The 12,924-nt window shown below is 45.1% G+C and overlaps 1 protein-coding gene across 1 annotated transcript; it reads left to right on the forward strand.

The window, feature by feature from the left end:
• The first annotated feature begins 1,213 nt into the window (after positions 1-1,213).
• zbtb41 (zinc finger and BTB domain containing 41) lies at positions 1,214-12,630 on the forward strand. The gene is made up of 12 exons (XM_032565418.1): positions 1,214-1,541; positions 3,622-4,800; positions 4,945-5,152; positions 5,740-5,809; positions 5,973-6,120; positions 6,244-6,373; positions 7,262-7,357; positions 7,500-7,606; positions 7,731-7,836; positions 7,959-8,047; positions 8,666-9,426; positions 12,031-12,630. Exons 2-11 carry the CDS (start codon positions 3,657-3,659, stop codon positions 9,292-9,294), a joined length of 2,727 nt encoding a protein of 908 aa, XP_032421309.1. The 5' UTR covers positions 1,214-1,541; positions 3,622-3,656; the 3' UTR covers positions 9,295-9,426; positions 12,031-12,630.
• Positions 12,631-12,924: the final 294 nt, after the last annotated feature.

Here is a 12,924-nt window from a genome sequence, read left to right on the forward strand (position 1 = left end):
GCTCCATCGTCTCCCCCACCTGCTTCCCTTACTGCAGGCATGTGTTAACTGGAATGCTTGGATCGCTGCATGTTAGATAGAAGAGATTAAGCTAATGCACTTATGTAGTCTGACATGTTAAACGTGTTGGAGAGGGGAGGGGCGCGTCGGCGCCGGCTAATCCCAGCACCTCCACGCGTGTTCCCAAACACAACCGAAATGTGCTGTTATGTAAGAGACAGTGACCGGATTTCAAAGTTTGTGGTCCGAAAGAACCACAAAGTAAAGCTTAGCTTCTCACACGGCGACATTTTCTTTCGCAGTCACCCAGACATTGCAGAAAATTAATGAGATATTAAATATCAGCTTAGAACTCTGAGTCAAATATAAATGTCTTCATTGGATTACATAAATGCATTAATAAAATAACTTGTCAAAAGATTGTCTAAGATGAATTCTTTTTTTTTTTTAAATCCTTGTTTTAATGCACAAGATTTTGTGCGTTTATCATAAAGATTGATACTTAAACTATATATGTCAGACAAAGGATATATAAAAAAAAACAACCTTCCAGGAACATGTTAATAATGTCATCAAGAACTACATGTAAGGAAAACTCTCAGGTCATATTTCTACTCCATTGATAAAGAGGAAGTTTTCTGATTAAGAAATTAGCTATCAAAATATTATTAGGAATGATTAAAACTAAAAGAAATATTTAGCAAAGTTTATTACTCGTGAGTTTAAAGAAAGGATGCTCAGACAATTTCTTTAGCTGTAATACTAATATTTAATAATTAATTTGTGTTGCCCTGCAATAAATCGACCACCTGTCCTAGATGGATGGATGGATGGATGGATGGATGGATGGATGGATGGATGGATGGATGGATGAATGGATGGATGGATGGATATTCAACATTAATCATTCTTCTCAGGGAAGAAGGGGAAAAGATTCTGAATAAGAAATTGACATTTATAATATCATCTAAGTTTTTTGCGCTGGCAATAAACCAATCTGAGTTTAGTTACTGAAAATGAACCAACAATTTTTCCACAGTTAATTTATTACTTAACATAAGGGGCGGTGATATAAAGTTTGGACAAACTGTTTCAAAAACCCTTTATTTAGATGGAACACTGTAAATTGGGCCTGGCGTCACAATTCAAATTTCCGAGGCAAACGGAAGGCAGCATAACTTCAACTAGTAGTCTGACATCATTCAGACTACATTACCCATGATTCTTTTGTGTCCACGGAAGCTTTCCAAATGTCAGCACAGTTGAGCGTGTCAGTAATCGCGTAACATGTTAACTACAGGAACGGACTCCGTGTTGTCATACGGCATCGAGACGTTTCATTGATCTTCACGCAACTTTACGTCTGGACGGAAGGACAATAGCCGCTCCAGCCAATGGGGGAGCGCTTTGTTTCGGCGTCCGACATTTCTGGTGGGGCGTTTCAGCCAGAGGCTCAGGAAATTATTATGCTCTCTTTTTATTTCCCATTATTATTCCCTTGCGCTAAAAACGACAATATGGAGGCCTCTCACCCGTATTTGGTAAGAATGTTTTTAATGCGTCCCGGTAACAATGTGAGTTCATTAAGTAACGATAAAGGTCGTTTGTCGACGCTCTCCTCGGAGGGGGGCCCGCCCGTCTCACTCATAATATAACGTTGGGGGTCCTTGAGGTGGAGGGGGAAATTGTAAACACAACCGTCATTATTGCCGAAAATTAAGCTGACTGTCGTAGTTAGTCAGCGGCTGTCGCCTCGTTCTGCCGACAACAAATAACCCAAACAATGTAACAGGCGTCCATGATACATGTTACTACGCAACACTGTTAAGCTGTTGTTACATTTCATTGAAACGTGGCCACAGTGTTACACTTTTGCTGTTGATACCAGGACTGTTTCGCGTCAGTAACTTGTTAGGAATTGTGCTCAAAGCTTTTGATACCCTGACCAAAGTTGTCTGGGTCCAAAGCGAAATTTGATTCAGGTGCTCAGCTAAAGCCGTCAAATAGCAGCAGCCATCAGATTGAAGCCCAACACATGACACCTAATAATTAGAGAGCCCTCAATGAACGAAGATTGTCAGAAAATTAACTAGAGCGTGATGTAATGAGTATGTCTTTGTAAGTATCTTATGAGCAAAAACTACCAAAATGTCACACTGTGTACACATAAATATTCCTAGCCAATCAGATATATTGTTACAGGATTTAGAAATGGCTAGATTTGCTGATTTTCTGATTCAGATTTTTCTTTTTCTAATAACTGCAAAAGATTAAAAAATTATTTTTTTAAATGAAAGCTATAGCTTTGTGTTCTACAGTAAATGAAGGAACTATCTATTCATCAGAGCGTATGCCCCTTATCTTTACCAGGTTTTTAAGAACCTCCAACAAAATACATGTTTGGACATTTACACACTGTAAATGGAGAAAGCTCTAAGCTTTGATGCATTTTGTTACTAATGGAAAGGAAAAAAATAATTTTAAAAAAATTATTGTATTACATACAGATCAGAGCAAATTACAGGAAGGTTAGCTGATTCTGAACACTGGTAATTGACTGGTTTATCTCTAATAACCGTGTTATAGAAAACATTTACTTTTGTAAGCTTTATTTCAATACACTGAAGACATATAGAATAAACACCTGCTGAGAACAGCTGTAGATGTAAAGGAGTAGTTGCTTTGTATATCACACCTTTACACCGCTTTAAATCTGGAGAACAACAAGCTGATGCTTTCTGGATAATTAGTCAGATCATGTGATTTTAGTTTTCACACCATGACTCCCTGTTCTTTGTAATGGAACAGTGAAAATGTTATGTATTGTAATGAAGAAAAAACCAGAGTAGCCCTCTTTCAGCCAGCTGACCAGCAGAGCGCAGCAATATGTGGGGATGGGCAGCGCTCTATTATTCTATGGTACACACGGCAGGAAAAAACTTGCTAACTTTGACATCTCATTAAAAAGACTTTGAACTGTACAAATCGTGTAACAGAAAATTTCTGAGCTTTGAAACATAAAAACTTTTAGATTTCATTATATCTCAATAATGGTACCTATGCCTACTAGAGATAATGTGTTAGTACTTAGAAGACTGTTCAACTGCCTGTCCAGATTTTCTTTACATTTTTATTTTTGCTATATTTGTAACCTAAGCACACACTAGAGCTATAGAAATAACTATATCAGTACAATATAGTACTATATTGTAGTACTATATATAGTACTACAATATGGACGATTCTGCTAGCAGAATTGTCAATATTTATTTGATAAATATTCAAATGTACAAATATTAAACTTGTACATTTACACTTGCAAATGTACAAGTGGTACATTTACTGATTCTCTGAAATCAACAAATGTATCAAATCTGGTATGAAAAAGTCACTGCAAGTTTAAATCGAAGCTTTCCTGACCCACTTGATCTCAAATAAAACGTCTTGAGGTCTATTCTCTTTGAGAGATGTCAAAGATTCATGGCGCCCCCTGCTGGGTAAGGGGCCCTTAGCAGCTACTTAATTTATGTTATGCCTGTCCAGTTTTGGTCAGAGCCATCAGAACTAAACCTTGTGATCAACTCCAATGTCCAGTTTCATTGTATTTGTTGTGTTTTGCAGCACTGATCAATTGTACCCCGACATTCATCTCCATAATGAAGAGAAAGCCAAACAGTATGGTTCTTCCGAAGCGTGGGAGGCTGGTGACAAACTCATCCGCTGCAGAGGAGTGCAGTATCCCATCGAACTCCAAAGCCGTCCAGGATTCGTCCCTTCCTCTCAGACGCCTCACCATGTCACAGCACAGTGACAACCTCCTTGCGTTTTTGAACGAGGACCGGACCCGGCAGAGGTTCTGCGATGTGTCCGTGTTGGTGGGTGGGACGGTTTATAGAGCCCACAAAGCCGTCCTGGCCCACGGGAGCAGCTACTTTCATGCAGAGCTCTCCAAGAACTCGGGCACAATGACTCACGTCACTCTGGACCACGTGGAGGATTCAGTTTTCCAGCATCTGCTCGGCTTCCTGTACACATCAGAGTGTGTCGTTGCAGAGACAGACCTCCCAGCTCTAGCTGAAGCAGCCAGGTTCTTGGATATGATGGACGTATTAAAGCTCTTGTGTGAGGACGGGAAAGCTACCTCCTCCCAGGGAGAGACGAGGGAAACTGAGTTAGAAATTCCCTCCTGTGACGCTGCTGGGGCGGACACAGAGGTCCAGAGCACCCTAACCAGCAAAATCTCCCCGCAGCACAGTGTTGCTGAAAGTACTAATCCAGGTTCAGGTAGGGAGGTGAAGACATGTCCGAAAAGTGCTACCACGCGGAGATCAGCTTGTACAAGAAAAACACCCTCTAAACATAAGAAAGACAATGGAAATCACTGTATCAGCAATCCTACGGAGCAACAAAGAGTTGAATCACCAGGGAGACCAGATGAACACAAAGTGGACGGTGTTTTGGAGGTTAATCGGGATGTGAGAGAGACCCCCAAACCTTCTCAGGGCGATGACGTGATGGAGGAGGACACGGAGGAGGACCAGCAAGATGTTGACATGGGTGCTGTTTCACAGAAGAACATTTGTGAGGCTTCTGGAAATGACAGGACGGCTTTAGAAGAAGGTTCACACACTGACAGAATGGAGGCCCCATCCGGGCAAGATCGGGAAGTTTACATGCCTCCAGCAGCGAGCACTAACCAGAGTCCAGAGTATCCCGAGGGTCTGGCTCCAGTTATCATCCAAACATCCAGCAAAAAGACTCTCAAGTGTCCCAAATGTGAGAAGACTTTTGATCGTGCAGGTTGGTTTCCTCGGAGTCGGATTTAGAATGTTCCTCATGTCTTTAAAATGTAGATTTGCCTTTCTGTGTCTCTTGTCATCTTGGTTGCAAACAATAATTGCCTGAAAGAAGTTATGGCTTGATTTCCTTTCTCTGCACTTGTAGGGAAATACGAGAGTCACACCAGAGTCCACACGGGAGAGAAGCCCTTCCAGTGTGACATATGCCTCCAGTGCTACTCCACCAAGTCCAACCTGACGGTGCACAAGAAGAAGCACGCAGGCGATGCTCCTATTCCAAAGAAGGAGCACAAGTGTCCCTTCTGCAACAAACTCCATGCCAGCAAGAAAACTCTGGCCAAGCACGTCAGAAGGTAAAACACAAACGTGTCCGGTCGATCGACCTGCAGTCATTGAGTTTTACAGAGATCTTTTGGGGGTTTGTGGCGGTCTGTCTCAACAGAATGCTAATACATCTGTTCAGTCATCATGCCAAAAGATATGACATGAGTTTCAAGTAACTTTGGTTTGAAAGTTACTTGATATTGAAACCACTGTCAAATTCCTTATTTGTGCACCCAAACATAGCCAATGTGTCTGATTCTGATTTATGTAAAATGTAATCAAATGTCAGATATGGCAAGATGAGCTTTCCCATTTGTTGAGTTTAAGTGATATGTAAACAAGGGATGCGCCTATAGTTATAAAGTTTGGGTGGATATCAATGTCTGATGTGAACATTGTTGTTATGGATGACAACCAATATTTACCGATTTTATATTTTTCTTTCCTCTCGATAACGTGGGGAGAAAAAAAAAAACGCCGCTGACATTGATTCTCTACTTCAGTTAAATCCCCACAATCCTGCGCTGCCTCACTCTGACTGTCACATGACCAAGCCAGAAGCACATGGTTCAACCCGAACCCTCTCCACTGTCACTATGTGTCCCTGTTGTTCTAGGTTTCATCCTGATCACACGCAGGAGTTTTTTGCTGCGAGGAAAAAGAAGAGCGAAGGCTGGAAATGTGCAGTAAGAACCAGCTCGTTACTCAACACGTCTAGAAGTAGATTTGTAAATTTTCCGAATCATTCACGTGTCGGCACACACCGATCTGGATGAGTAAAGCAGATCGCAGTCGAATCTTACCCTGCATGAAATTCAGAATCTTAACTACCCGTACACGGCCCAACAGATTTGTTCGAAGACATTCAGCCGCAGGCCTCACCTGCAGGAGCACATGATCCTGCACACCCAGGACCGGCCCTTCAAATGCTCGTTCTGTGACGAGTACTTCAAGTCCAGGTTTGCAAGGCTGAAGCACCAAGAGAAATATCACTTGGGTGAGATACATCAGAAGCCCTTCTGTTTTTGCTGGTCAAAATCTTTACAATCCACGTTTAAAAAAAAAATGGCATAGAAGATGTTTTTTTAAATTTAATTTAATTTTTTTCTCCAACGTGCAGGTCCGTTTCCCTGCGAGATCTGTGGACGTCAGTTCAACGACACCGGCAACAAGAAGAGGCACATAGAGTGCACACATGGAGGCAAAAGAAAGTGGACCTGCTATGTTTGTGGGAAATCAGTGAGGGAAAGGTACAGTTCCACCTCCGATTCTCCCCGCGCCGCACCATGTAAGGAGAATATGTAATTACAATACTAATGTGGGGAATTCTGATGACAACATTGTAATCAGAGGTGATCTCTTAATATCAACGCCTGTATTTGATTTGTTTATATCACAATAAAATAAAAAAAAGAGGATGCTGAACTTCAACGACCCATACCCTCTCAGTGGAAATAAGGCAGCGGAGTCGATACTACAGACCAAACAATCGATGACATTAGAAATCTCACTCCACTGAACTGTTCTTCAGTACTGAAGAACAGTTCAGTACTGAATCTGAACTGTTCTTAGTGACTGCAGTATTGCACGTAATAATATTCCAATAGCTAAAATTGTGGATCTTAAGCTTATTTCTTATTATTTTGCATGTTCAGTGCCATAAAAAGTTGTTTTTTTTGCATTTACATTTATAATCAATTTTTTTTATTTATGTGACATACCAGCAAGTGCAGCTTTAAATGTGAATGAAGAAAAAGAATGCATAGATTTCTTTATGAAAAAAAAAATTGCTTGTGCTTGCATTCATATTCACCTGCCTTCTAAAAGCATATTTGTAAAAATTATAATATCGCCTTCAGAAGCCCCACCCGTGTGTCATTTAGCTTAATTACGTTAGGTGTTTTTCCACAGTTGAAACCAAATTGGCTGCGACTGATTTTACTTAGCGGTGTCAGAGGGAGAGGGGGGCCGATTCCAAATGCACAAACAAAAGTTGCCCCCCGTTTTTCTCTCAGTTCACAATTTTTGCACCACTATGTCGGCCTGTCACATAAAATCCCAAAATAATATGTTCCGGTTTGTGGTTGTAATCTGACAAAATAGCAAAGCCGTAATTGATTCGTTCCGTCTCCCTTCAGGACGACGTTAAGGGAACACTTGCGTATTCACAGCGGAGAGAAACCTCATCTCTGCAGCATTTGTGGGCAAAGTTTCCGTCACAGCAGCTCCTACAGGTGGGAGTTTTTTTTTTTTGTTTGTGTTTTTTACAAAACCACATCTACTCCCTGATCACAAACACTTCAAACTTTCAGTATGGCTGGTTCTGGTGATAAGAAAAAAACAACAAAAAAAACTCGTCTGTTTGTGTTGGCAAAGGCTTCACCTCAGAGTCCACCATGACGACAAGCGCTACGAGTGTGACCAATGTGGGAAAACCTTCATACGCCACGATCACCTGACCAAGCATCAGAAAATACACTCTGGTAAGTTTTAAAATGAGGCTGCAGGCCTTAATTCAGCTTTTGCCTCGTCCATCCAGGCCTTCGGTAAAGGTCTCGTTTCTCTCTGATGGTGAGTTCACTGCAGTTTGGGTTGTTTTTTTTTCAGGTGAGAAAGCACACCAGTGTGAAGAATGTGGGAAGTGCTTCAGGCGCCACGATCATCTAACAGTGCACTATAAAAGCGTTCATTTGGGAGAGAAAGTTTGGCAGAAGTATGTCATCCAAATCGCAGATTTATGTTTTGTACTAGAAATATTATATGACTCTTCCTCTCTTTACCCTGAAGGTTTGATTTATGCTTCTGTCTGAATTGCATTTTATTTTTTTTTCTCAGATATAAAACTGCTGTGCATCAGTGTGAGGTTTGCAAGAAAGAGTTTAAAGGAAAGTCCAGTTTGGAGATGCACTTCAGGACTCACTCAGGTAAATCATGACTTTGGCTATAATTTAAAATACATTTTAGATTAATGTTACAATTAATACCAATACGATTAACTTAAATCACCACACGGAGTCAAGCCCAAAATTATTCATAACCTTTGCAGATTTGGATTTAAAATGAACTTTCATTTAACCAAGATGTTTGTTTCTGATAGGATATGAGGCAGACATCTCTAAAAAAAATACGAAAACTATTCAAAAGGAGCATCAGTTTGTACAAAAAAAAGTGTTTCCTTTAAAATTTCAGTAAAAGATTTGCAGATTGAAAATGATTTATAACCTCTACTTTTTATTCATTTGTCATGGAATCACCGAAAGTAGAACCTCTGTATAATCGCTGACCAGCTTTTTGCGCGTTTCTACTTGTATATTGTTAATTTATCTCGTCTGCACAATCGGTAGGCAAGAAGTATTTTTGAAGGAATGACACTTAGGTGTTTGAAAGCCGTGCAAATATTTAGTAAGGAATCTTACGTTCGCTTTAAGAAATGTAAAGTTGATTTTTTTTGGTTACTTGTCCTCCATGTGGAAACTACAGAGTGGCAGGTCACTTGAAACAGTTTCTGCTCTTTAAATGCGTGGACGGTTTTTGATCCACAGGCGAGAAACCCCACAGATGCCCTGAGTGCCATCAGACTTTTCGAATCAAGAAGACCTTAACGAAGCACATGGTGATTCACTCAGACGCCCGTCCCTTTAACTGTCCGCACTGCAGCGCCACCTTCAAGAGAAAAGACAAGCTGAAGTACCATGTGGACCACGTGCACAGCGCCAGGTTCACCGAGCCGCCCCCCAGCCAGGACAAAGCCGCCTCTACTCCTTTTCAGGAAACCCCAAAGACGTACCACTCTGACCCCAAGTCGGCCCCGCGAAGCGCCTCCAACCCGGCCGCCGTCTGCATCCCCGTCACTTTAGTCCCTGTTCCCATGGCAGCAGGAGGTCTCGGAGACCTTCACCCCCACCGGTCCGCCGCTCTCTCGTCCCAGACCCACAGCGTGGTAAACGTTCAGGCTCAGGGCCAGCAGCAGAACCCCGGCTACCAGGCAGCGACAGATCTGGCTTTCTTAGAGAAGTACACCCTGACCCCTCAGCCGGCCAACATCGTCCATCCCGTAAGGCCCGATCAGATGCTGGACCCTCGAGAGCAGTCGTACCTGGGGACGCTGCTGGGCCTGGACTCGGCTTCCTCTGTTCAAACCATCTCCAACTCTGATCACACTCACCGATGAATGAATCCGGTGGAAAATGTGCAGATTTAGGACAAAAACTATGTGAACAGCACCCGACCCGGTTTGATTCAAAAGTAACGCCCGAAGAGAGACGTTAACACATTGACTTATTTATTACTGTTTCTATCTAATCTTTTCATCCATCCATCCATCCATCTTCTTCCGCTTATCCGAGGTCGGGTCGCGGGGGTAGCAGCTTCAGAAGGGAGGCCCAGACTTCCCTCTCCCCAGCCACTTCTTCTAGCTCCTCCGGGGGAATCCCGAGGCGTTCCCAGGCCAGCCGAGAGACATAGTCCCTCCAGCGTGTCCTGGGTCTTCCCCGGGGCCTCCTCCCGGTGGGACGTGCCCGGAACACCTCACCAGGGAGGCGTCTAGGAGGCATCCTGACCAGATGCCCGAGCCACCTCAACTGGCTCCTCTCGATGTGAAGGAGCAGCGGCTCTACTCTGAGTCCCTCCCGGATGACTGAGCTTCTCACCCTATCTCTAAGGGAGAGCCCAGCCACCCTACGGAGAAAACCCATTTCGGCCGCTTGTATCCGCGATCTCGTTCTTTCGGTCATGACCCAAAGCTCATGACCATAGATGAGGGTGGGAACGTAGATCGACCGGTAAATCGAGAGCTTCGCTTTTTGGCTCAGCTCTCTCTTCACCACGACGGACCGGTACAGCGCCCGCTTGACAGCAGACGCTGCGCCAATCCGCCTGTCGATCTCCCGCTCCCTTCTTCCCCCATTCGTGAACAAGATCCCGAGATACTTAAACTCCTCCACTTGGGGCAGGACACCCCCCCTGACCCGGAGAAGGCACTCTACCCTTTTCCGGCTCAAGACCATGGCCTCGGATTTGGAGGCACTGATCCTCATCCCGGCCGCGTCACACTCGGCTGCGAACCGCTCCAGCGAGAGCTGCAGATCACGATCTGATGAAGCCAAAAGGACCACATCGTCTGCAAAAAGCAGAGATGAGATCCTAAGGCCACCAAATCGGATCCCCTCAACACCTTGGCTGCGCCTAGAAATTCTGTCCATGAAAGTGATGAACAGAATCGGTGACAAAGGGCAGCCCTGGCGGAGTCCAACTCTCACCGGAAACGAGCCCGACTTACTGCCGGCAATGCGGACCAGACTCTGACACCGGTCATACAGGGACCTGACAGCCCGTATCAAAGGGCCCGGTACCCCATACTCCCGGAGAACCCCCCACAGGGCTCCCCGAGGGACACGGTCGAACGCCTTCTCCAGGTCCACAAAACACATGTAGACTGGTTGGGCGAACTCCCATGCACCCTCCAGGACCCTGCCGAGGGTGTAGAGCTGGTCCAGCGTTCCACGACCAGGACGAAAACCACACTGCTCTTCCTGAATCCGAGGTTCGACTATCCGACGAACCCTCCTCTCCAGGACCCCTGAATAGACCTTGCCAGGGAGGCTTAAGAGTGTGACCCCTCTATAATTGGAGCACACCCTCCGGTCCCCCTTTTTGAACAGGGGGACCACCACCCCAGTCTGCCAATCCAGGGGAACTGCCCCCGATGTCCATGCGACATTGCAGAGTCGCGTCAACCAACACAACCCTACAACATCCAGAGCCTTAAGAAACTCCGGGCGGATCTCATCCACCCCCGGGGCCCTGCCACCGAGGAGCTTTTTAACCACCTCGGCGACCTCGTCCCCAGAGATTGGAGAGCCTAACCCAGAGTCCCCAGGCTCCGCTTCCTCAGTGGAAGGCATGTTGGTGGGATTGAGGAGGTCTTCGAAGTACTCTGCCCACCGGCCCACAACGTCCCGAGTAGAGGTCAGCAGCACACCATCCCCACTATAAACAGTGTTGGTGCTGCACCGCTTCCCCCCCCTGAGACGCCGGATGGTGGACCAGAATCGCCTCGAAGCCGTACGGAAGTCTTTCTCCATGGCCTCTCCAAACTCCTCCCACGCCCGGGTTTTTGCCTCAGCAACCGCCCGAGCCGCATGCCGCTTCGCCCGCCGGTACCCATCAGCTGCTTCCGGAGTCCCACAGGCCAAAAAGGCCCGATAGGACTCCTTCTTCAGCCTGACGGCATCCCTCACCGAAGGTGTCCACCAGCGGGTTCGAGGGTTGCCGCCGCGACAGGCACCGACAACCTTGCGGCCACAGCTCCGATCGGCCGCCTCGACAATGGAGGCACGGAACACGGTCCACTCAGACTCCATGTCCCCCACCTCCCCCGGGACGTGTTCGAAGTTTTGCCGGAGATGGGAGTTAAAGCTCCGTCTCACAGGGGATTCCGCCAGACGTTCCCAGCAGACCCTCACAACACGTTTGGGCCTGCCAGGTCTGACCGGCTTTCGCCCCCACCACCGGAGCCAACTCACCACCAGGTAGTGGTCAGTGGACAGCTCCGCACCTCTCTTCACCCGAGTGTCCAAGACATACGGCCGCAGATCCGATGAAACGATGACAAAGTCGATCATCGAACTGCGGCCTAGGGTGTCCTGGTGCCAAGTGCACATATGGACACCCTTATGCTTGAACATGGTGTTCGTTATGGACAATCCATGGCGAGCACAGAAGTCCAGCAACAGAACACCGCTCGAGTTCAGGTCGGGCGGGCCGTTCCTCCCAACCACGCCCCTCCAGGTCTCACTGTCATTGCCCACGTGAGCGTTGAAGTCCCCCAGCAGAACAAGGGAGTCCCCAGGAGGAGCACTCTCCAGTACCCCCTCTAAGGACTCCAAAAAGGGTGGGTATATCTAATCTTTTATATAATTTATATCGGCATAATAATTTTTAACAGATTGGAAGATTTCATTTGATGACATTTAAAACTTAAGTGCTTTTAGCAGCTAAGCTGTTGAGGAATGAACTTTGTCCTGTTAAACAAATGGTACGTTTTCATTTCCTGGTTGGGTGATTAATTTATCCTCTTAAAACTAGCTGAACAAAACAGCCGGTCTTTACAAATAATTTAACTTTTTAATTTGCATCACGAACAATCAAAGCAAACAGGCAATTCTGTCATTTTAATCCATAGAACATTTTCTTTTTAGTTTTTTATCAATTTTCTTTTCTTTTTTTTAAAAAATGAAAAGAAAGCCATTAAGGTAAACATTGATAGAGCTTTGGAACTGACGTCACTGCGTGTGACGTTTACGTCGCTGGGCGCCATCTTGTATGGCCACAGACCAAAACAAACTTTTCCTGGCGTTTTCATTGTGCTACCTATTCAGTGAAGTTGTTTTCAAGTTGCATATTGAATATTCGGAGTAAGGAGCGTTTAGCTCAAGGTTGATCCGATTTATGAACACTAATTCCGGCCAGCTGTTCTCTATCACTCCCTCCTGAAGCGCTCGGAGGTTCACATTGGGACTGTAAATTTCCGAACCAAACACTCCTGTAAATAAATGCCTTGTGACCAACTGATACAAAAAAGTGGTAATTCATGCTATAACACGAGACACACTATCTTCTATTAAAATTTTAAGCGACAGACTGGCGACCTGTCCAGGTGACCCCGCCTCTAGTCAGGAATGTTAGCTGAGAGGCAGCAGCATCTCCTGACCCCTCTAGGGACAAGAGTGTAAGAAAATGGATGGATAAATCATTTTAATATTAAATATGTTTTCTTCAATAGCTTGCCCCATTAACTCAA

The sequence above is a fragment of the Xiphophorus hellerii genome, chromosome 6 (assembly GCF_003331165.1).
Source record: "Xiphophorus hellerii strain 12219 chromosome 6, Xiphophorus_hellerii-4.1, whole genome shotgun sequence".
In the NCBI taxonomy this organism is placed as follows: Eukaryota; Metazoa; Chordata; class Actinopteri; order Cyprinodontiformes; family Poeciliidae; genus Xiphophorus; species Xiphophorus hellerii.